Raw genomic sequence first — 20,806 nt, forward strand, 5'->3', positions numbered from 1 at the left:
CGGCTCCTGGCTGTGTTTGTTTGCAGAAGTCCAAACATAAGACGTTGGGAATGAAGAGAGGCAGCAGCCCTCTGGGTTCTAATGGGAAAAACAGCCCGCAGCCTAGAGTCTCAAGCTATTTAAGGTTTCTCACAGAAACTAGGAAGGCAGAATCCAGTCAGGCTTAATTTAACTCTGAGTGGGGGAGTCCTTATTTAGGTGCCAAAGAAAGGAAGGTACAGGTAATAGTGACAGTTTTTCTTCAGTTTTGCCCACTCCAGGGTCATCTGAGTCCTCCTGACTTCACATGTGTGCTTTTCTGTTTCAGGGTAAGCAGAAGGTATGCTAGTCTGTTCTAAAATGTAAGGATCATATCAGTGAGACGAAACAAGTCACCAGTTCACAGGTCTATCTGCATAAATCTATCTTATCTTGTCTATCTATCTATCTATCTCTATATATCTCTATCTATCTAGCTATCATCTATCTATCTATCTATCTATCTATCTAGCTAGCTAGCTAGCTAGCTATCATCTATCTATGTTTTATCTCTCTGCCATCTATTTATCAGTCTTTATCTAGTTTCTGTCTCTTTCTCTAGTACTAAGGGTGAGAGTCAAGCTCACAGCTCTAGGCAAGTGCTCTGCCCCTGAGCGATTGACCAGCTTCTGCTTCTATTCCTGCTATCCTTTTCTTACATCAGTTTCAAGTCAGCTCTCTTCAGCTCTGCCCCTATCTCTGGAGAATAGGACACCATCAGTGACTTCTGCCCGGGACAAAGGCTGGCTGGAGTGGGGTGAGGTGAGGTGAGTGGATCAGCATAGACTCTGCCTCCCAGAAGTAGGCAAGTCACGAGACTAATGACCGAGTCTGATGCCGGTCTTCCCCAGCAACACCCCCATCTTTAAGGAGCTACAACCACCCTTCCTGATGTAGTTCAATTCAAGGCTTCCAGTTTGGAATTACTTCAGAGTCAGAGAAAGAAAAGAATTGACTAATTAAAGTCCAAACATTTCAGAGTTTATGGCAAGATGTTGGAAATGACTATAGTTGCAGGTTAACCAGGAGTTTGAGCCCAGAATCCTGGGATATGCAGGTGTTCATGAAAAAAGCCACCCCCCACCAAGTGATATGTGGGTCTCTTGTTGATCGCTACTTCTCCAAATGTGTACTGTCGAACTTCCTGGCCATGTTGTCACGATGCTCAGGGTCAGATCCAACTCCTCTCCCCCATTCTTAGTGTAATGCTAACCCCTCTCTAGTCCCGTAAACTTGTTCAACTTCATTCCAGTGAGCTGAAAAACTGGGTCTCCAGGAAGCCAAGCCTCTAGCTCCTGCTTCTCTTTCTGCCAGAATGCAGCATCTCCCTCCTTCCTCATTCCTCAAGGATGCAGCTCCCTTCCCTCCAGGCTCCTTCCTTTCTCCAGGCTCTGCTGCCCTTGAGTGCCCTCCTCTCCTCCTTCCCATTGCTCCTGTTAGAGCAATGGACTATGAACTGTTTGCTTCACTTACTTAGAAGACCTCGGGGAAAGCAGGTTCCCTTCCACCAACATAGTTCCTAAAAAGTTCAGCCACATATTCCCACACTTCCCTAACACAGGCGCATCTGAACCCAGCATCCGAGACCCTGACCTCAAGTTCTACAGCAGCAGCAGCAACAACTGGAGAAACTAGCATGCACTTCCTTCTGTTGCTTTGTGGCTAAGGGGTAGTCTTATTTATTTATTTATTTATTTATTTATTTATTTATTTATTTATTTATTTTTGAGATAGGGTTTCTCTGTAGCTCTGGAGCCTGTCCTGGAACTAGCTCTTGTAGACCAGTCTGGCCCCAAACTCACAGAGATCCGCCTGTCTCTACCTCCCAAGTGCTGGGATTAAAGGTGTGCACCACCACTGCCCTGTTGGGAAGCCTTATTTTTAACTCTATGTAGATGCCTTTGATCTTCTGATTATTGCCTTTCATCAAATTCTCCTACGTTCTGACTTCCGTGTGGTCTTTCTCTATGGCTCAGTGAACTTTGAGAACTTTCTCTTTATCTGTGCCAATAGAGCCAATTACTGTATCTGCCTTGTAAACACTCCTGGGGTGCTAATCTAGACTCTCTTCTTTCAGTTTGCACAAGCTTCTGAAATGCCCGCAGCATGCTCTGGTTTCCCTTTCAGCGACTTTCCCTCCGAACCTCACACTGCTGGGCACACAGCTTTAATGTCTGCAGACGTGTACGCTCTGCCCCTTGAGAACTAGCTTTCTGCCTGCTCTGCCTTCTGCTTGCATTTCCTCTTCGTGTTTTCACCCATCACACAGTCACTCAGTTCACAAACACGGTCTTCGTCCCTTTCCTCCGCAGCTCAGGGGCCATGCATGAATTCGGACAACCGGCTCACTGAAAAGCCACTGGGCTCCATCCAGGTTTGGCAAACATTTTCTGGCAGGCCAAGGAAACGTCCTTGGCATAGCATGCAGCTTTTTTTTCTGCAGTTTCTCAGCACTATAGCTTGCATGCAAAAGCTGCCACAGACAAATGGGGGCAGATGGATCTCAGTGCAAACTGATTCACAGAGATAGATGCTCCCAGACCAGGTGGCTTAAGCCTGTAATTCTAGCTGGGCTGGTGGCTGAAGCAGGAGGTTTGCCAGGTTCCTGGCAGCCGGGGCAATTCACAGAGACTTCCTCAAAATAAAAATAAAATTATAGACTTGAGGGCTTGTATCCACAACCCAGTACTTGCGAGGCCGACACAGACTATTTTGAGTTCAAAGTCAACCTGGCCTACGTAGCAAAACTCTGTCTCAAAAGACTAAACATACAAAAAAGCAAAAATGGAGAAAAGAAAAAGTCACTTTCAGATTTCAAAACCAGGCCCCATGCTCATGATTCTGTGAAAAAGTCCCTTTTCATTCCCACAGCAGGTGAAGCATTAACCACTTCTGTTCTCTGCAGAGTCCCAAGCCCGTAAAATGAAGCATGTGGTTTGCATCGGGACCCGGTTGCCTGCACTTCCCCCTCCCTTGCTAAATGAAGTGAGCATAAGATTCTCGTCATCCGCAAGTCTGTGTGGCTAGTCTAGCCTCAGGCCAGGCTAGTAGTGTGCTCTGTTTGCACCCCTGGGCTGACTCGAATTCTCCTAAAGAGTAGTTCAAAGCTGATGTCCATAGAGATCTAAAACACTGAGCTGTTTTTCTTTGAAACGCAGAAAGAACTCCCCGATCAATACAGGCCTTGGATGGAGATTGCCAGGGAACTTCCTCACTTAATCGAGAGCCACCAGCTCCGGGCCCACGTGTACAAGGTACATGTTTTGTTCTTCTCTTCACGCCACCCCCGCTTGCTGTAACCCTCCTTCTGTCTTCACAGCCTTTCTCTTCCCGAATTTGTGGGAGTTAGGACCATTGACCCGGCAAAGGGAACCGATCATGCTGCCGAGACTGTCCTCAAATCTGTCTTCCTTAGCTCACACAAAAAACACCTGCAACATACCAAGTCTTCATCGTGTTTGCGTGAAAAAGATCACAGATAAACATTTAAAATAAATGAAGGGGAGGAAGTAGGAAGATAGGCGTGTCCTTGTCTCTAGTCACGTGATGGGTGATCTGCCACCCCTGAGTGGGTTACCTTGATCTTATCGAGGAACATATCATTGATATAGCATGTGATATACTGGCTGAATCAAAGTCTTTCTGACTTATAAATTCAGGCTCAGTCACGGCTCTGGAGAAATAATGAAATCCAGAGACATCACACTAAAATTTGCATGAACATATATGAGGTACATCTGTGACAGAGTGGGCAGGCACAGAAGAGGATGGCTTCTTGGTCCTAGGAGAATTGGAGCCATCTCTCTCCAGAAGGCATGCTAGGAGAAAATGCTTTGATTCAGAAATTTCATAGTAGGCACGAAACCTGGAGAGAGCCTCCTAATCTCGCTCCCTTGTTTGAGAAATGGAGGAAGCCTTCGTCTTATTGTTGTGAGTATCAATGGATTTTGTAAATGCCCCTTCACAGCTCCTGCCATGTAACAGCACCCACATCTGCACGGGGCCTCCCCTTTCTTGTCCACATCTATAAGAAGCAGGCCGTAGGATTTCAGAGCTATGAGACAGCCCTCCATCTTTCAGGGCTTTCTTTGCTGGTGTTTAACGTCTGATTGTGAGCTGATTGAGACGTACTTATCGAATGGCCCCACGGGACGTCGGAAATCAGGATGGGCAGCTGGCCCCAGTAACAGCCTAGATAAACACCCCCCTCACTCAAACCCAGTCCTCACCCATTGAAGCTGAGGACTGAAATTGCCCCATGCAAGAAAACACAACTCCCAAGTTATTTTATTTTATTTTTGTACAAAGCTCATGCAAAGCCTGCTGGGAAAGGACCCACAGAGGCGGTTTGCACACACTGTGGACACACTACCCTAACAAAAACATCGAAGGAAGAAAATAAGACGGAGAATACTATCAGGAAAGAACGAACGCTGACCTCTGACCCCCTAGAAAACCTGCTGTGAGCGCACTACCCCCAGTCAAGCTGTGGGCTTGAAGCACATACACACTGTCCCCCCAAACTCCTCACAGGATGTTCCACCCTGAGAGGGAATGCCTCATGCTTCTGTCTATAGCTGAAAACCAGAACCCACAAAAGTGTTAGATGGACATTGGCGGGGAAGGTCTCCCAATGTGACGGAACCCACAAACCAAGGCTTCTGTCCTCGTCCACCCTCTTTTGTACTGATTAGCTAGTTACTAGCCACAGGACAGCTCTGTGGAACAAGCAAGGTACCAACATCAATGGAGATGTTGAATACGCATGTTCTTTGCTGCCGCTAGTTCATTTGTATGGCTCCATCTTGCAAAAATACTCACTCAAAACAAACTAAAAATGAATATACAGGGCTGTTTGTCATAGTCATTTTAAATAGCGATAGCAAATAAAAAATCAAAGATGAAAGGATAAAAGGTGAAGGCCCTGAATCTCCCTTAACAAACACGTCTGTTAAATAAATGAAAACGCACAGCTATTAAGAGGCCAGACACACGTGTATGTGTCTCTCTACCACTCTTTTTTTTTAAAAAATTATTTATTTATTATGTATACAGCATATCCTTCCATGTATGCTTGCATGCCAGAAGAGGGCACCAGATCTCATTATAGATGGCCGTGAGCCACCATGTGGTTGCTGGGAATTGAACTCAGGACCTCTGGAAGAGCAGTCAGTGCTCTTAACCTCTGAGCCGTCTCTCCAGCCCCTCTCTACCACTCTTATACATCTTTGCTGTATGGTTTACCGAGCAACAGACAGTGTATGGTAGGCTATATGTGCACAATTATTGAACATCTGCTCATGTGGATGCGTGCATATCATTGATAGTTATGTAAATGATAGAAGCAGAGACATGCATGTTTACCTTCTGAGAGGGTCTTAATAAGTAACCCAGGCTGGCTTCAAATTTGAGGTCCTTTTGTCTCAGCCTCCTGGATGCCGGAACTGTAAGTGTTTCTTCAAAAAGACTCTTTCCACCCTGCATAGAAACAAATACCCTGTCTTGTACATATTCATCCTGCCAGATGTTGCAGCCGAGGATGCTTTGCAATAGGCTCCAGAAGTGCTGAGTGCAAGTACCCAGTGTGTCTCAGGAATACTCAGCACTTCAGTGCTGTGCCCAAGTACCCGGTGTGTCTCAGGCACTTCAGTGTTGTACTCAGTGAAGTGTGTACTCAGCACTTCAGTGTTGTACTCAGTGAAGTGTGTACTCAGCACTTCAGTGTTGAGGTCAGCAGGGCGGCAGGAATGGGCCGAAGAGCTCTTGAGTATTTACTGAGCTCCGAGGAAAGAATGTTGAGATTAAATTCTCCAGGTTAAATAAATAATTAAATAACATCTTATAATATTTGATTAAATACACAATTCAGTAATGCCCTGAGGAGTCAGGGTACCCACAAACAGCAGTAACGTATTTTCCACTCAACAGCAGTAATTGGCAGTTCAAAAATATAATTAGCACAAAACCTCAGACATTGGGCCAGCACACTAAATTTCTAACATCACTTCCATCCCAGGTGTGGTATGGATGCCGAAGAGACCATTTTCTGATTTTAAAGTATGTTTACACACTTGCTGTGCACTGATATGTATGTGCCTGGCATTTTACAGCCATTCTCAATAATTTGTAAGTTTAAAAAGGTGTTTTTTACATCCTGGTATTGGCATAAAAACAGACAGGAGGACCAATGGAACCAAATCAAAGACAAAGATATCAATCCACACATCTACAAGCACCTGATTTTTGACAAAGAAGCAAAAAACATAAAATGGAAAAAAGAAAGCATATTCAACAAATGGTGCTGGCATAACTGGATATCAACACGCAAATAGATTCACATCTATCATCATGCACAAAACTCAAGTCCAAAAGACATCAACATAAAACCAACCACATGGAACCTCATAGACAAGAAAGTGGGAAGTACACTTGAACGCACTGACACAGGAGACCACTTCCTAAATGTAACCCCAGCAGCACAGGCATTGAGAAAAACAATTAATAAATGGGGCCTCCTGAAACTGAGAATCTTCTGTAAAGCAAAGGACACAGTGAACAAGATAAAACGGCAGCCTGCAGAACGGGAAAAGATCTTCACCAACCCCACATTGGAAAGAGGGTTGTTCTCTAAAATATACAAAGAACTCAAGAAATTGGTCATCAAAAGAACAAATAATTCAATAAAAAATGGGGTACTGACCTAAATAGAGAACTCTCAACAGAGGAATCTAAAATGGCTGAAAGACACTTAAGGAAATGCTCAGCATCCTTAGTCATCAGAGAAATGAAAATCAAAACAACTCTGAGATTTCATCTTATACCTGTAAGAATGGCCAAGATCAAAAACACTGACGACAACTTATGCTGGAGAGGTTGTGGGGTAAAGGGAACATTCCTCTATTACTGGTGGGAATGCAAACCAGTACAGTCACTTTGGAAATCAGTATGGCGATTTCTCAAAAAATTAGGAAACAACCTTCCTCGAGACCCAGCAATACCACTTTTGAGTACATATCCAAAGGATGCTGAATCGTGCTACAAAGACATGTGCTCAACTATGTTCATCACAACAATTTTTGTCATAGCTAGAACCTGGAAACAACCTAAATGCCCCTCAACCAAATAATGGATAAGGAAAATGTGGTGTATTTACACAATAGAGTACTACACAGCAGATAAAAAATGACATCTTGAAATTTGCAGGCAAATTGATGGATCTAGAAAATATCATATTGGATGAGGTAATCCAGACCCAGAAAAATAAATATCGTGTCTACTCACTCATAAGTGGCTTTTAGAAATAAAGCAAAGAAAAACCAGCCTTCAATTCACAATCCCAGAGAACCTAGACAACAAAGAGGACCCTAAGAGAAACATGCATGGATCGAATCTACATGGGAAGTAGAAAAAGACGAGATCTCCTGCGTAAATTGGGAGTGTGGGGACCTTGGGAGAGGGTTGAAGGGGAGGGGAGAGGAAGGAGGGTATGGGAAAAAATATAGCTCAATAAAAACAATTATATATAATTATAACATACAATATATTTTATTATCATTATTATATATAATATATATAATTACATATGATATATATGCATTTTAAAGAGACACCATTGCTTCTTATGGTGAGTACAGTTGGACAGTTAGAGCTGTCAATAAGGCAAGTGAATGGCAACCTTTCTTAACCATCAAGTTTGCACAAGCAAACCAACATGGAGCTAAAGAAGCAGCCTTTCCAACAACAAACAAATGCCAGAAAAAGAAATAATGAAAATAAACTCCGTGTGTGTGTGTGTGTGTGTGTGTATGAAGGAACATCAACCTCTAGTTTCTCTCCCCCCAAACACACACACATGAAAATGTCACAATGAAACTCACTTCTTTGTGTTCTAAACAAAACTGAAACGAGAGCAGAGCTGAACTTGGAAAATGAACGGTGGAAAATTCTGGAATGTGTGGCCACTACGTTCAACTCCAGAAGGTAAAAGGCGTTTAGCGTTGTCCGTGGCCATCAGTGGTTGTTTGTGATAGCAAAGGGATTAACTACAAAGACAGCGTTTCCCTTTCAGTTCCCATAGTTTCTTTTTGAATCATCTGTATGTTTAGAAGGCGAGGCCAGCAACCCTGCAATGTTCAGAAAACATTGTTTCAAAGGACATTGTTCCTTTATACCGAGGCTGTCCTGTAGGTAGGTGCCTTCTTCAACAGCTGAGATGCGGCCAAGGACAAAGTGGGGAGACAAAACAGATTTTCAAGAGTTTGAAAGATTTCTATACTGATTACATGTGAAATATATGTTTTATACAGTGACTCAACAAAGTACATTTTTAAAACTAATGTTACTTCTTTGTCGCTTTAAAAAAAATTGTGGCTGCTGGAAAATTTCGAACAAAACCTGTGACTCATGATTCAAGGGAGTTGGGCTGTGGTCAGTCCGCAGAACCACCTCATTCCTTCCTGATTCTGTGACGTTAGCAAATGCCTCTGCGACAGTCTTGCCCTTTGGATCCTGCATGGGGGCTTCAGCGTCATATTTCAGACACTCTTCATTAAATTAAGCGTCCTGTAGCGAGTACCAGGTAACTACTGTCGTCATTGATTGCACCACCACAACAGCAGGCAGACCCTGCCCCCTAGCGGCGGGAGGAGGAAGGGCTCTGCACCCCTTCTACCCTCAGGGTCCATCCCACCCCTAGGGAGCCAGTGTCCCCAGCAGCTTCAAGTGGCACCCGCCCTCTGAGGCGCCTGTGGGGCAAAGGCAGCGAAGTGCAGAGTGCCAAAGGGATGAGCGGATGAGCAGATGGCACCCGGGTTAGATAGGGAAGCTGGTGTGGCTCGACTGCGTACTGGCGCTGCTTTCCAGGATGACCTTTCCGTGTCACCAGAAGTTGGGGTTTCCCACGAGACAGGGTGGGGACGGAGCTGGGTGGAAAGCCCCGCCACTTCATCTTGTTGGGTTGTGGGTCATTTGCCAGGGCCCCGAGCAAGCCTTATGCCCAGCTGAGCCACGATTTTGTAGGGAGTTTACATCCCTAACCCACTGGATCTTACTCTTTTCAAAGCTGCTACAAGGTTAAGAGATTTGACAACTGCGCGGGGGTGGGGGTGGGGGGCAGCAGATATGATGAGGCCAGTACGGGGGAGGGGGGTACTTAGCTCAACCTCGATGCTTACTCTGCGACCCTCAAAGCAACAGATGGAGACCAGGTTCTGGCACCCTAGAACGTGGCATCTCCCACATTGCGTCGCTGGGTTAAGTGGGTGTGCATGAAGCTATTTAGATGTTTGTTGAAAGCTAAACAGCTCCTATAACTGCAGAACCCTCAAGTCACGGAACTCCTGCCTTCGTCTTTCACCCTTTAGTGCTTCAGCTGCTGATCTTAACATCTCTTTAGTAGATGCCCCTCCTGGACTCCAGGTTCCTAAAGAGTCATCGTGAGCAACGTCTGGCACACCTGGTGCTGGCTGCTATCACCATGGGATTCGTTTGGCAAGAAGGAGAGACCCAGCCCCCAAAGGTGAGGGGTAGGGAGAAGCCTATTAGGTGATCCTGGAGTCCCTGCACCAAGAGTCAAGCCACCAGTCCGAGGTTCCACTACACGGTCTCCAAAAAATCAGAAGAAGGCAAGGAAAGGGTTAGGACTTTCTCCCCCTGCTATAGAGCTGATTTTCTTTTAGGCTAATGGCCAGTTTCAAAGGCTCTTGACACACCAATTCCAAAAATGTGGGACAAGCTTCCTTAGATACCAAGAACTCATAAAACACCTTGAATAATTTTTTTCAAATACATCGGTTATTACGATTTTCATAATCATCCTGTTGTCCAGTCAAAGTCAATACCTTTGCCCAGAGCAGCCGGAGGACAGTGGGAAGACCAGAGTAACTGATTCCGCTGAAACAGATGTCTTTCCCCCAGTGACTCACAGAGATGCGGTCACTCCCTTATTTCCTTAATACCTGCCCAGCCTGCTGTTCATTTATCAGTCCTTTATCTAGCTCTGTGTGACTTTCGAGTTTCAATCTGTCTGTTAGGGCATAAAACCCCAGTTCTCTACCTTCAGTTTCCCCTTCCTTTCTTTCTTTTCTCCTTGGTTCCTTCGTTCCTTCCTTTCTAAAAGTCTATTAATTTTCTTTAATCCTTGTCAAGGTCTTATCAAATCATTCAAAATAGACTAGGACTTTCTCTTTAGTCAAGTTGTTCTCAAACTCATGATCCTCTTGCCCACCAAGTGTGGGGCTTACAGGCATGCGCCACCCTGTCCAGTTATGAGCCCCTCCTTTGTATTGTTTGTGCTGGCTGGCAGTGCCGGGATAGAATCCAGCGTCTCTGCGTGCTGAGTTAATTCGACAGGAGCTCCAGATATTTCCTCTTCCCCTTTCCTAAGTTTCCCTTTCCCAGAAATCAAGTGTGGCTCTTATTCCAGGACCGCCCCATTGTGTGAGAAGTCCGAGCCATGCTCTGCCAGGCTCATCACATCTCTTGTCCCACCAGGAAACACGGGAGCCTGGGAGGAAAGGACAGCTCCTCTAGATTCTAACGCGGCAGCTATTGTATCTCTTCTTCGGATGCTCAAGGGTCTAATGTCCAGTGTTGGAGAGTTGAAAACCTAGGCTTGTGACATCTTTTTTTATATATCTATTTATTTATTATGTATACAATATTCTGTCTGTGTGTATGCCTGCAGGCCAGAAGAGGGCACCAGACCTCATTACAGATGATTGTGAGCCACCATGTGGTTGCTGGGAATTGAACTCAGGACCTTTGGAAGAGTAGGCCATGCTCTTAACCTCTGAGCCATCTCTCCAGCCCGGCTTGTGACATCTTAATGAGTTCCTTTGCCATATGCTCCCTAAACTGTTCTCCTGAATCAGGAGGGGGGCTTGAGAAGGGGTGAGGGAAGCAACGGCCAGCCCCCAAGGCCACCCCAGCCTCATGACCCTTACCTATATCGTGTAAGTCTTCCCTGATCCCCCAGCTGAGGGACCACTTCACCTCTTCCCATCCTCCCCAGCCCCCGCCTCCTGCAGAAGCTTGCCACAGAGTTCCACGCTTTGCAAACTCCACAATGGTTCCCCTCCTACAACACACTTCTCTCCCAGCTCTGAGGAAGGAAGAATGGCAGACGTAGATCTGTAAATTGCCCTCGGTCGCAGGCTGGGGAGCCGCTCAGTGGGTAAATGACTTCCAAGCAGGCCTGACACGGGCGCTTTGGTCCCCAGACCCTATGTGAAAACTGGCGTGGCAATAGTAAGCAAGAGACCACTGGGTCTCACAAAAGGTGGAAGGTGAGGATCGGCACCTGAAGTTGTCCACTGATTTTCGCACATTCAACTTAGCGTGAATGTGCCTTCATTCACCTATCTCTGTTTCTCTGACCATGCCTGTCTGTCTGTCTCTGTCTCTCTGTCTCTTATTTTGGCTCAGTCTCTCTCACCCTTTCTATGTACATCTACATCGCTATTTCCATTTATGTATCATAGGCATCAATGCCTGTATCTGTATATCGACATGTCTACCATCTATCTATCTATCTATCTATCTATCTATCTATCTATCTATCTATCTATCTATCTATCTATCATCTATCATCTGTCTATCTATCACCTATCTATCTATCTATCTATCTATCTATCTAACTATCTATCATATATATTATAATTTATCATCTATCTAGAGATCAATTTACATTGTTAGTTCTTTGGCCTCAATTTACACTAAACGTTTTGGTGATGTTCTACTTTACATAGTCTTCAGCAGTTCTCTGCGTTGTGTGTACATATGCTCCATTTCTGAATTTTGCCTCTCTTTCCATGTGTTCTCATAGACAGTATTCCCACTGGGTCTCTCCCAGGAAGTGTCTGTAGGGTCCAGATGTGGACTACTCAGGGAACCCAAGCTTGGTCCCCGGGTCACTTATCACAGGCAACCGTGGTAATTGCCTCTGCCAATAGAATACCCTGATCGTCTGCATTCCTGTCCTAAAGGTGCTGCCAAGAACTCTTGCCATTCCTTTTGTTGAAGTCTCCAGGAAGTTGGGGCTCCCTCCCATCCTGGTCCACTCTGACCTGGTGCTGACAAACTGGACCAAAAGGAATCCAGAAGGGTAAGGAGGGAAAAGGTTCTTCAGAGGCCAGCGGACTGAGATTCAGGATTGGGAGGACCCGGAACTTCAGCTGTCCTCAGATAAAACGACTCATGGGCTTAGGGCTACTTTATAGTGAGCTGTGTGTTCACACTCATCCTTTGCTCTATGGTTCCATGAAAGAGTGGATACACACATTTAAACTGCAGATGTTTTTTTCTTTGTGGGCTCGAAACAGATTGACAGATTGGCCTCAGACTTTGCTTTTTCCTTTGCTTCCACTTCACATCTGGATTTCTGAATTTCAGTCTCCTGTGTAATCACACTGTGCTGGGGTTTTTTGGTTTTTTGTTTTTTTTTTTTTGGTTGTTGTTGTTTTCTTTCTTTCCTTCCTTTCTTCTTCCTTCTTTTCTTCCTTCTTCCTTCTTCCTTCTTTCCTTCCTCCCTCCCTCCCTCCCTTCCTTCCTTCCTTTCCTTCTTTTTTTTCTCAGCACATGGCGTATTCCCCCTTCTGCCCTCCATTCCAGTCAGGTCAGGATTGGGTGTCAAGGAGTGATCAATATGGTTCTGAATGAACAATCCTAGGTGTGTGGGAATCTGATATATGCCATTATTTCACCTAGTTTGCACCATTTCACAGCTGAGTTGGGCCTAGTAGCATTTGTCTTCTAACTTTTAAACAAGCAGCAAATCCGTGGAAACTTCATGTTCATAGTAAAATTTATTTTAGCTTGTAAACGCAAGGCAGCGTTTACTTTTGTGGTAAATTAAGACCACAGAGGAGACACTGAGCTGGATATAGAGAGATCTTCTTTGGCATGGTGGTTATAGGTAGCCATGGCCTGACCAATTATACAGCAATAAAAACTGGTATGCACTGAGAGCTATCAAACCTAGACCAGGATTAGTCAATTGCGATGAGTGAGATAATAAATATTATGACATGGATTATTGTGGTGACTGCATTGCGTTGACTAAGCTGGGTTTATGATTCAAGGGAAAAGGAAAAAAAAGACATTTTAAAGGGGAATGTGTCTGCTCTGGGCTGAGAAGGCAAAAAGCAACCACGAGAAGTTAGTGTCCCAGCAAGTGAGATGCAGGGCCCAGAGATGTAGGTGCAGGACCGGGACTCCCGAGTCGTCCTTTTAGGTGAACGTATTCCTGACATCTTCTAAGATGTCTACACAGAGCTTCGGGCTTTGCAGAAATGAAAGAAAGAGAAGCGAAACACTCCCGAAGCAATTCAATATCGGGCCAAAGCGGCTCCTGATGGATGTCAAAGAGCAACACAAACAGCATCTCTAGAATTCCAGGAGAGCAGCAGGGAGAGCTTGGCGAGGGAGCAGATGCTGATCTAAGAGGTGGGTAGGATCCGAGTAACTCACGTGGGTGGATCTTGTGGCGAGGGCCAGCTAAAGAGCAACAGGAATGAGCCCGCGCCTGCGCAGACACAGGGCACTGGCACCAAGAGCTGAGCGCCTGTTTGCGCTGTCACTCAGTGGCTCTTTGTCCAATCACAACCCATGGTGTCCTCGGTGTGTGCCAAGGAGTATGTATGCATGGGCATTGCTGATGAGGGTGTGAGCTTGGGTACCGGGGACTCCAAGAATTATTTCTGGTCACCAACCGAGTTGTTCTTTTCTTGTTCTCTTTGCCATTGCCGATAACCGGAATGCGACCAGACCGTGGGAAATCAGGTAAGCTGTCTCTTTAGAATCACTGATACCTTTCAAGGTTTTTGAGAAAACAACAGGGGAGGCGTGGCAAGCTCTGTGGACAGCACAGCATCATGAAAGAACGCATGAAAAGGCAAAGAAATATGCTAAAAACTCAGTAGTCCAAGCATTAGCTCTGAGGGAGGCTACTTTGTAGGGGTAAAGGGATTAATTTTTCATTACCATATGTCTACAATAAAAAGTGCAGTGTAAGAAAACAACAAAGTATGACTCTGTGGCGGAGCCTAACGGTCTCACAGGGCTTTCTCATCTGTGTACGACATCTGCGAAAGGCCAGATGCGAGCAGACAGCAGTGATAGGAAGGTCCTGTTGAAAGCCCTTGTCATCCGGTGGACTGGAACCCTTGAGGGCAGATCTGGCCTGCAGTCAGAGGCTCCACCTTCCGTGGGCAGCAAAGCCGGCAGGGAAGCTGTTCTTGCACTGTGTGTGCATCCCCCTCAAATCTGTGAAGGGTATAGGTGGAAGGTGAAAATATCGTTCCCCAAGCTGACACACCTCTGCTTGACCCCCATCGGCTTTGCTGTTTTGGGGTTCGAGTCTTGGCTTTGCTCATATTTGCTGGAGATGAAGCAGCTGCACAAAGCGACTTCTTTGGGTTTGGTAGATCGGGTTAGATATGAATCTGACGGTCAGATGTCAGGTTGAGTAGAGATGGCCCCTCTTGATAGTCTTCCAGCCCTGTTCTGTGGTAGCATCTCATGCTCGGTTAGAACTCGAGCCAGGCTCAGAGGCACACAGCCATAGTCTTCACATCTGCCAGGCAGGGGCAGGAGGATCGTGAGTTGGAGGACAATATGCAATATGGTAAGACCCCGCCTCACCAAAAGGGGGAGCGGGCTAGGTTAAGTTCTTAAACTATACTGAATCTGGCCATGAATAATCATTTATATGCCTCTAGATAAGAAGATAAGCCGCCTTACTTCCCTGAACCACAGTTCGTTTCAATACCTTAATCGGGAAGAAGGTGTTCACTTTGATCCCTCTAGCTCCAAGACCCCTTAGCCTTAGACAAGAATCCTGAAGGACTAGAAACCTCTTGCTAAAACCTGCCCAACATGGTGGATTCCCATGGCTCTTTCACTGGGGCAAAGGTCAAGGATCATCAAGGCCACGGTAAACACCCAGAGTCTTCAGGTCAGGGGAGCTTGTCTCTAACTGACACGGTCTCCTTCCTTCCTGGTGGCCTCTTTCTTCCAGTAACCTGGAAACCATCATCTCTTTTCCCGGGGGAGAGAGCCTGCAGGCCTTTGCACTGGTGACCGTTTTGGTGGAGAAGGCAGCCGCGCCTGGCATTAAGGTATCTCCTCGCTTCCCAGTCTCTCACCTTCAGTCAGGCACTGTCCTTGTGGTTTCACCTTCAGTCAGACACAGGCCTTCTCCTAGTTGGTCAAACATGAAGGAAGGGATCTGAGTTCTAGTCTGTGGGGTCAGCGTCCCTGTAGCACGAAGCGAACCATTCCTCCGTCTACACACAGGCACCGGGGGCAGGGTGCGACAGACACCCACTGTGCTGGCTGTCACAGTGCACGGTCCCGCAGCAGCTGGAGTCACATAGGTTAGAAAGAAAAAGGCTGTTCCGTGAGGAGAAGGTGAAAGTAATGCATGCTTGAAGGGTCAGGCAAACTTCCCCACAGAAATGGCAGCTGAGGTAAGATATGAGGGTGCGTGCATGCGTGCGTGCGTGCGTGCGTGTGCGTGAATTTCTTACAAGAGAGTAACTGTAAATATGCAGAAGAAATGATCTCTTCCAGAGCGCAGGCATCGTTGCAGTCACCCAGGTGATTCAGTCCTGGGGGCTGCAAAATTTATTTTTTCTCCTTTCAGGTCCCATTGGGTTTAGCGGGGCTGGGTATATAGACAATAAACAGTGAGACGGGAACCTTCATATATCACCTTTATCTCTAGATTAAGGTGGATTTATGGTTTTATTGGATGCCTGCTGTTCAATAAAGTGTTCAGTCAGGGCGTAATTACTGCAGAATCTTTCACTCTCAAAAGTGAAAGTCAGGGCCGGGGTGTAGCTCCATGGTCTACCGGGGTGTAGGTACATGGGTGCCCACACGGTAGTGAAATCCTGTGGCCACTTCCGTCCTCATTCGTTTGTCTCGCCCACTGGTCCCCTGGAAGATTCAGCAGCTTGATGCTAGGTCGTCGGTTTAGCTGAGATCAGTCTAAAACAAGGAGGGCATCTGGACTGACGGAGCTGTGGAGCTTGGGAGTCTTCAGGAACCTGTCCGATGTCACACAGATCTGCGGGGAGGATATCCCGGCTCGGGAGGCCAGATTAGAAACGACCATGACATGGGAAATCCAAAGCGAATGAGAAAATACTAGCATTGAGGGCCCTGATGTCAAGGCTTCTGCTCCAGAGGTGTGCCAGAAGTGTGGGCCATTGCCCTGGGATCTGCCTACTCCTTGGACGTTAAGGGAAAGTCGTGAACTGAGAAAATGGATCTCATTCCCAGGCCCTGGTTCGGGGAGTGGAGGCCGTTCTGCAACACAACCAGGACACCCTGCTCCAGGCCCTGCAGCAGCTGAGACTCTCCATCCAGGACATGGCCAAAGCCTTGGCCCAAATGCATGGTAAGAAGCGTGGGTGGAGCCTCCAGGGGCCTGGACCGGGGCGGGGCCCTAAGTGGTGATGGTACAGCTCTCCACAAGATGGCGCTAGTCAACTAGAGAATGATTTTTCAGGCGGTACGAACATTTTTGCAGACTTGTTCTGTATATTTTCCTGTGATTGGTGTAGTTTGCCTTCTTCAGGGTCCAGATACGTCTTTGGTACGCTGAGCTTATGCGGAAGCCTGGGAGATTGGATGGGGTTACAAGGGGGAATATTGGTTGGTTGTACTTCAGTCTCTCTGGATGCAGGGTGCAGGGCTGTCCGGTGGAGGTGTCTGCAAACCCCTCCAGATTCATTTGCTTTTCCTCCTTGTGGGTTCTGAGACATCTGAGCCTTCCTTTAGTCTTCTGTGGCCAGTGCTGGCAGGAGCTGACGACGGAAGGAGTAACTGACATCCCTTCCCTGATGGACGACTCTGTTCTGGAGGTGCAAACCATCTGGCTGGCTCTATTAATCTTCATGAACATAGAAATCTATCAATTGTGCTTGCTGGGTGTTTAAGGAAGGTTCGAGGGAGGAGTGCGTGGTCCCTTTGTGTGAGAAACAGGGTCAAACACCCTTTCCCCTGAGTCTTGACTTCATGAGAGGAGCATTCCAGGCAGTAGTGTTGACAGGGCACAGGGTGGGAAAGAGAAGTATAAATAAATGGGGTCATCCCAGGCTCTGCGCTGTCCGCCCGGAGGCCACAGGATCACACACTTCCTGTCCACTTCCCAGTTCCTCGGATTCAACCTTAAAGCTCTCATGGACGTATCATTTGGTCCCCAAAGTGTTCCCCAGTTGGTGACATACATTGCAGCTTTGCCAATATGCCCTCTGGGGTCACCACTCTTAAGTGCCCCCCAATCCTAAGTTGAACACTGGAGCCCTTGGTGGAGGTTCTGAGACTCTCCAGTGAGTCACACTGCGCTCCAGAGTTGCGCCATACTGTCTAATCCCAGCCTCATCGGAACTAGTTTTTGAGCATGTTACAGGCCCAGAAGGACCTTCATGATCCTCTGCAGGAGGTCTGAGGATCCAGATGGACCCCTTCCCTTCAGCCCTGTTTGATCCCCAGATGAATTTCCCCATGCAGTGGGATTTTTAAGGTTCTGTGGTGAGCTGTCTCTACATGCATGGGGGAAGGAAGGGAACCTGTGTCCACACTTCTCCAAAGATGACGACAGCACCCTCCACAACACTCCATGGGCCCCTCAGAGTGCGGCCAGACACTCCTCTCATCTCAGGATGGAGGATGTGCCCCTGCCTCTGACATTCTTCCAACCAAAACAGCAGTAATGAGAACACTGAACCCAGAAATGGCCGGTGAGTTCCCATCTTGAGTGCTGAGACACCATGGGGAACATAAGAATCCTGGTGCCACCAAGCTGAGTGGCAATGGCAAGTCACACGAGGAGGTTGACACATGGCTAAGGAGTGAATGGGCCTTCAGATGAGTCGTCCATGCTGAGCCCACTGCGGCACTGTGGGACAGAAACAGGCCACCACTCCCCTGCCCTCTGCAGATACCTTGGCACTCAGTGTCACTGGGATGGGACTGGCTGGCCGTGCCACAACAGTAATCGTGAAAGAGAGAAGCTATTAATAAGAGCAAAGGCTGGAGGCACAGGCAGGGATTCGTGCCCATCCTCTGGGCAGCGTGTCATCTCTAGTTGCTAATTTTTGTGTGTGATACGGACAACTTAGCGGGGTGGATCCCCTCTTCTTTCAGCCCTCCCAAATAGAGTCTACCAGATAATCCAACTATTCTCAGAGCCCAGCTTCAGGAAGCATCCTGGATTAACCCTCCCCTCCCGCCAAGCATGCAGGTGCTGTAAAAATGCCTTTTGTGGACATCAGAGGCCCCACTTCACTACAAGCCGAGTCCCCAGGCCTTTGCCCAGCTTAACACAGCTGTTATTCACAGCGCTCACAAAGAGCTGAAACAATAAAGCCAGACCACTGCTTTTATAGTCAGACTCCCCGTAAGGCCACCAGAGTTCCGAACATGTCAGCCATGGGCGTCTCAACCTGTTGTCACCCGCTTCAGCTTAGCACTGTGTACCTGCGTGATTGCTTTTGGAGGGCTGTCTTACCTATGCGACCCACCTGGGTGGGAATTTGGAGGCCTGTTGGACAGCCAAAATATTTTCGGGGTTTCAAGTCTTTAAATCATTTCCAGGCATGATTCTGCAGCTAGCTAGTAGGTCACGCCCCTAAGAGTCAGCACTTCCTTAGAAAGTGCATTTCTCTCCAGAAAGTATTTTATTAATTTCCCTTCCTTCCTTCGGTGTCAGCAGAAGGTCTGGCTTCAGCCTGACTCACTTGATAATTTTTTCTATTAGACACTGAGGAAATGTTCAGATATAAAGCCCCAGCTGTGTAACATGAGGTGTTGTATCTCTGGGGTAGTTTGAATGTAACTGACCCCTGCAAACTCATGAGTGTCACAATTAGAAGATGTGACTTTGTTGGAGTAAGTGTGGCCTTGTTGGAGGAAGTGTCACTGTGGGGTGAGCTTTGAGGTCTCATAGATGCCTAAGCCATTCTCAGGGCTTCAGACCACTTCCTATTGCCTGCCAGGCAAGATATCGGACTCTGAGTTCCTTCTCCAGCACCATGTCTGCCTGCATGCCACCATATCATTGATAATGGACTGAACCTCTGAAACTGGAAGCCACCCCAATTAAGTGTTTTTTCTTTAAGTGTTGCCAAGGTCATGGCGTCTCTTCACAGCAATAGAAACCAAACTAAGACAGAACCATTCCCAGGACCTAGCAAACAACTGGGAGAGGGGTTCATGCCTATAATCCTAGTGCTGGGGAGGGGACAGGAGGATCCTGGAGCTCACGACAGCCAGTGTAGTAGAATTTGTGAGCTGCACTCTTATAGTGGCATTTCATTGCATTTTAATAAATAAAGACTGCCTGAAGATCGGAGAGTAAAACAGTCCCCCTGGCCAGCCTTACAGACCAGGTTATGGTAACACACACCTTTAATCCCAGGAGCCACACTAGTTGCCAAAGAAACCAGGTGGTGCATACCTTTAATCACAGTGGTTCACGCCTTTAATCCCAGCCCTGGAGAGGATTATAAAATGGGAGGAAACAGCTCTCAACACACACTGAGATTCCGGAGGCAGGATCACCATTTCAGACTGAGATCGAGGTGGAAACCAGTGACTGGCTGTTTTCCTTTTCAGATCTTCAGGTTGAAGCCTAATTTCTGACCCTGAGCTTTTATTAAACGCACTTCACACTCTCAATGTACTCTGTCTCAAAGGAGGTGGGGTGACACCCAACATTGACCTCTGACCTCCGTACGTTATGCATACACTTGCACACAGGGAATGAGCAATCAAATGTCCCCTCTAAGAAAGTGTTGGATGATGCCCCCTGAGGAGGGAGGCGGGTGGGGCTGTACTGTGAGCCTTAGCTATTAGACTCTTCTGATTTGATCATCTAATTTTGTGAAAGAAATTTTGAGTTTTAGTTTGTAAACTTTTTTTTTTCCTAAATCCATTTGGAAAATTATCACATGGAAATTCCCTGTTAGTTTCAATCTAATAAGACATGTGTTTCTGTTTCTAAAGTTGGCCTTCACTGGTGGATTGATTACTTACCTGCATGTATCCAAACTATGTAAGCTGCTTCCTTAAATCTAGTTTCATTGGCCTCTTAAATCTACTTGTATCATGGTTGAGCATCAGTTATGAAAACGTGTACTCACTGTTCTGGGTAATTTTTTTGTCAACCTGACTCAAACTAGGCTCATCTGAGATGAGGACCCTCACCTGAGAAAATGCCTCCTTCAGATGGCCTGCAGACAAGCCTGTGGGGAATTTTCTTGATTAGTGGTTGATGTGGGCATGCCTGGCTGCTGTAAGGAAACAGACTGAGCAAGCCAGAAGGAACTAGCCTGTAGGCAGCATTTCTCCGTGGCTTCTGCTTCAGTTCCTGCCTCCAGGTTCCTGCCCTGACTTTCCTCCATAACAGAATATAAGCTATATGATGAAATAAACGCTTTCCCGCCCTAGGCTGCTTTTGTTGGGGTTACAGCAAGAATACACATACCCAAGGCAGCTCTCCATGCGCTGAAGAGTTTTTAATCTTAACAGATGACTTCTAAGGGGTATACTGGGTCAAACTACCTAAACTACATGCCAGCTGGAGGTTTGGCTTTGTTTTCTGCCTTACTGGGGATGGAGTGCAGGCCTTTGAGCATGCTCAGTAGGTGCTCACCAGCATCCCTCCCTTATCCCTGGCTTCCACAATTCTCTCTAATTTGGCTAGCTTTGATAGCTTTGATTTGCCCTGTATTCACAACCTACCCTGTATTTACAACCAACCCTCTATTCAGACACACAC

General features: G+C 46.7%; 1 protein-coding gene across 4 annotated transcripts in view; it reads left to right on the plus strand.

Annotated features, from left to right (window-relative positions):
• Positions 1-20,806, plus strand: part of Ido2 (indoleamine 2,3-dioxygenase 2) — a 44,242-nt gene that overhangs the window by 6,881 nt on the left and 16,555 nt on the right. For 2 of the 4 annotated variants that reach the window (XM_087901166.1, XM_085680599.2), the window contains exons 2-7: positions 3,177-3,272; positions 9,416-9,535; positions 12,003-12,121; positions 13,783-13,797; positions 15,035-15,134; positions 16,303-16,420. In XM_087901166.1, coding sequence (XP_087757292.1) covers positions 3,177-3,272; positions 9,416-9,535; positions 12,003-12,121; positions 13,783-13,797; positions 15,035-15,134; positions 16,303-16,420 — 568 coding nt within the window. Of the gene's footprint in view, positions 1-3,176; positions 3,273-8,476; positions 8,597-9,412; positions 9,536-12,002; positions 12,122-13,782; positions 13,798-15,034; positions 15,135-16,302; positions 16,421-20,806 lie in introns of those variants that run through there. The other 2 variants (XM_087901167.1, XM_087901168.1) reach the window with 2 other exon arrangements.

This window comes from Myodes glareolus, chromosome 23, assembly GCF_982192425.1.
Source record: "Myodes glareolus chromosome 23, mMyoGla1.1, whole genome shotgun sequence".
Classification (NCBI taxonomy): domain Eukaryota; kingdom Metazoa; phylum Chordata; class Mammalia; order Rodentia; family Cricetidae; genus Myodes; species Myodes glareolus.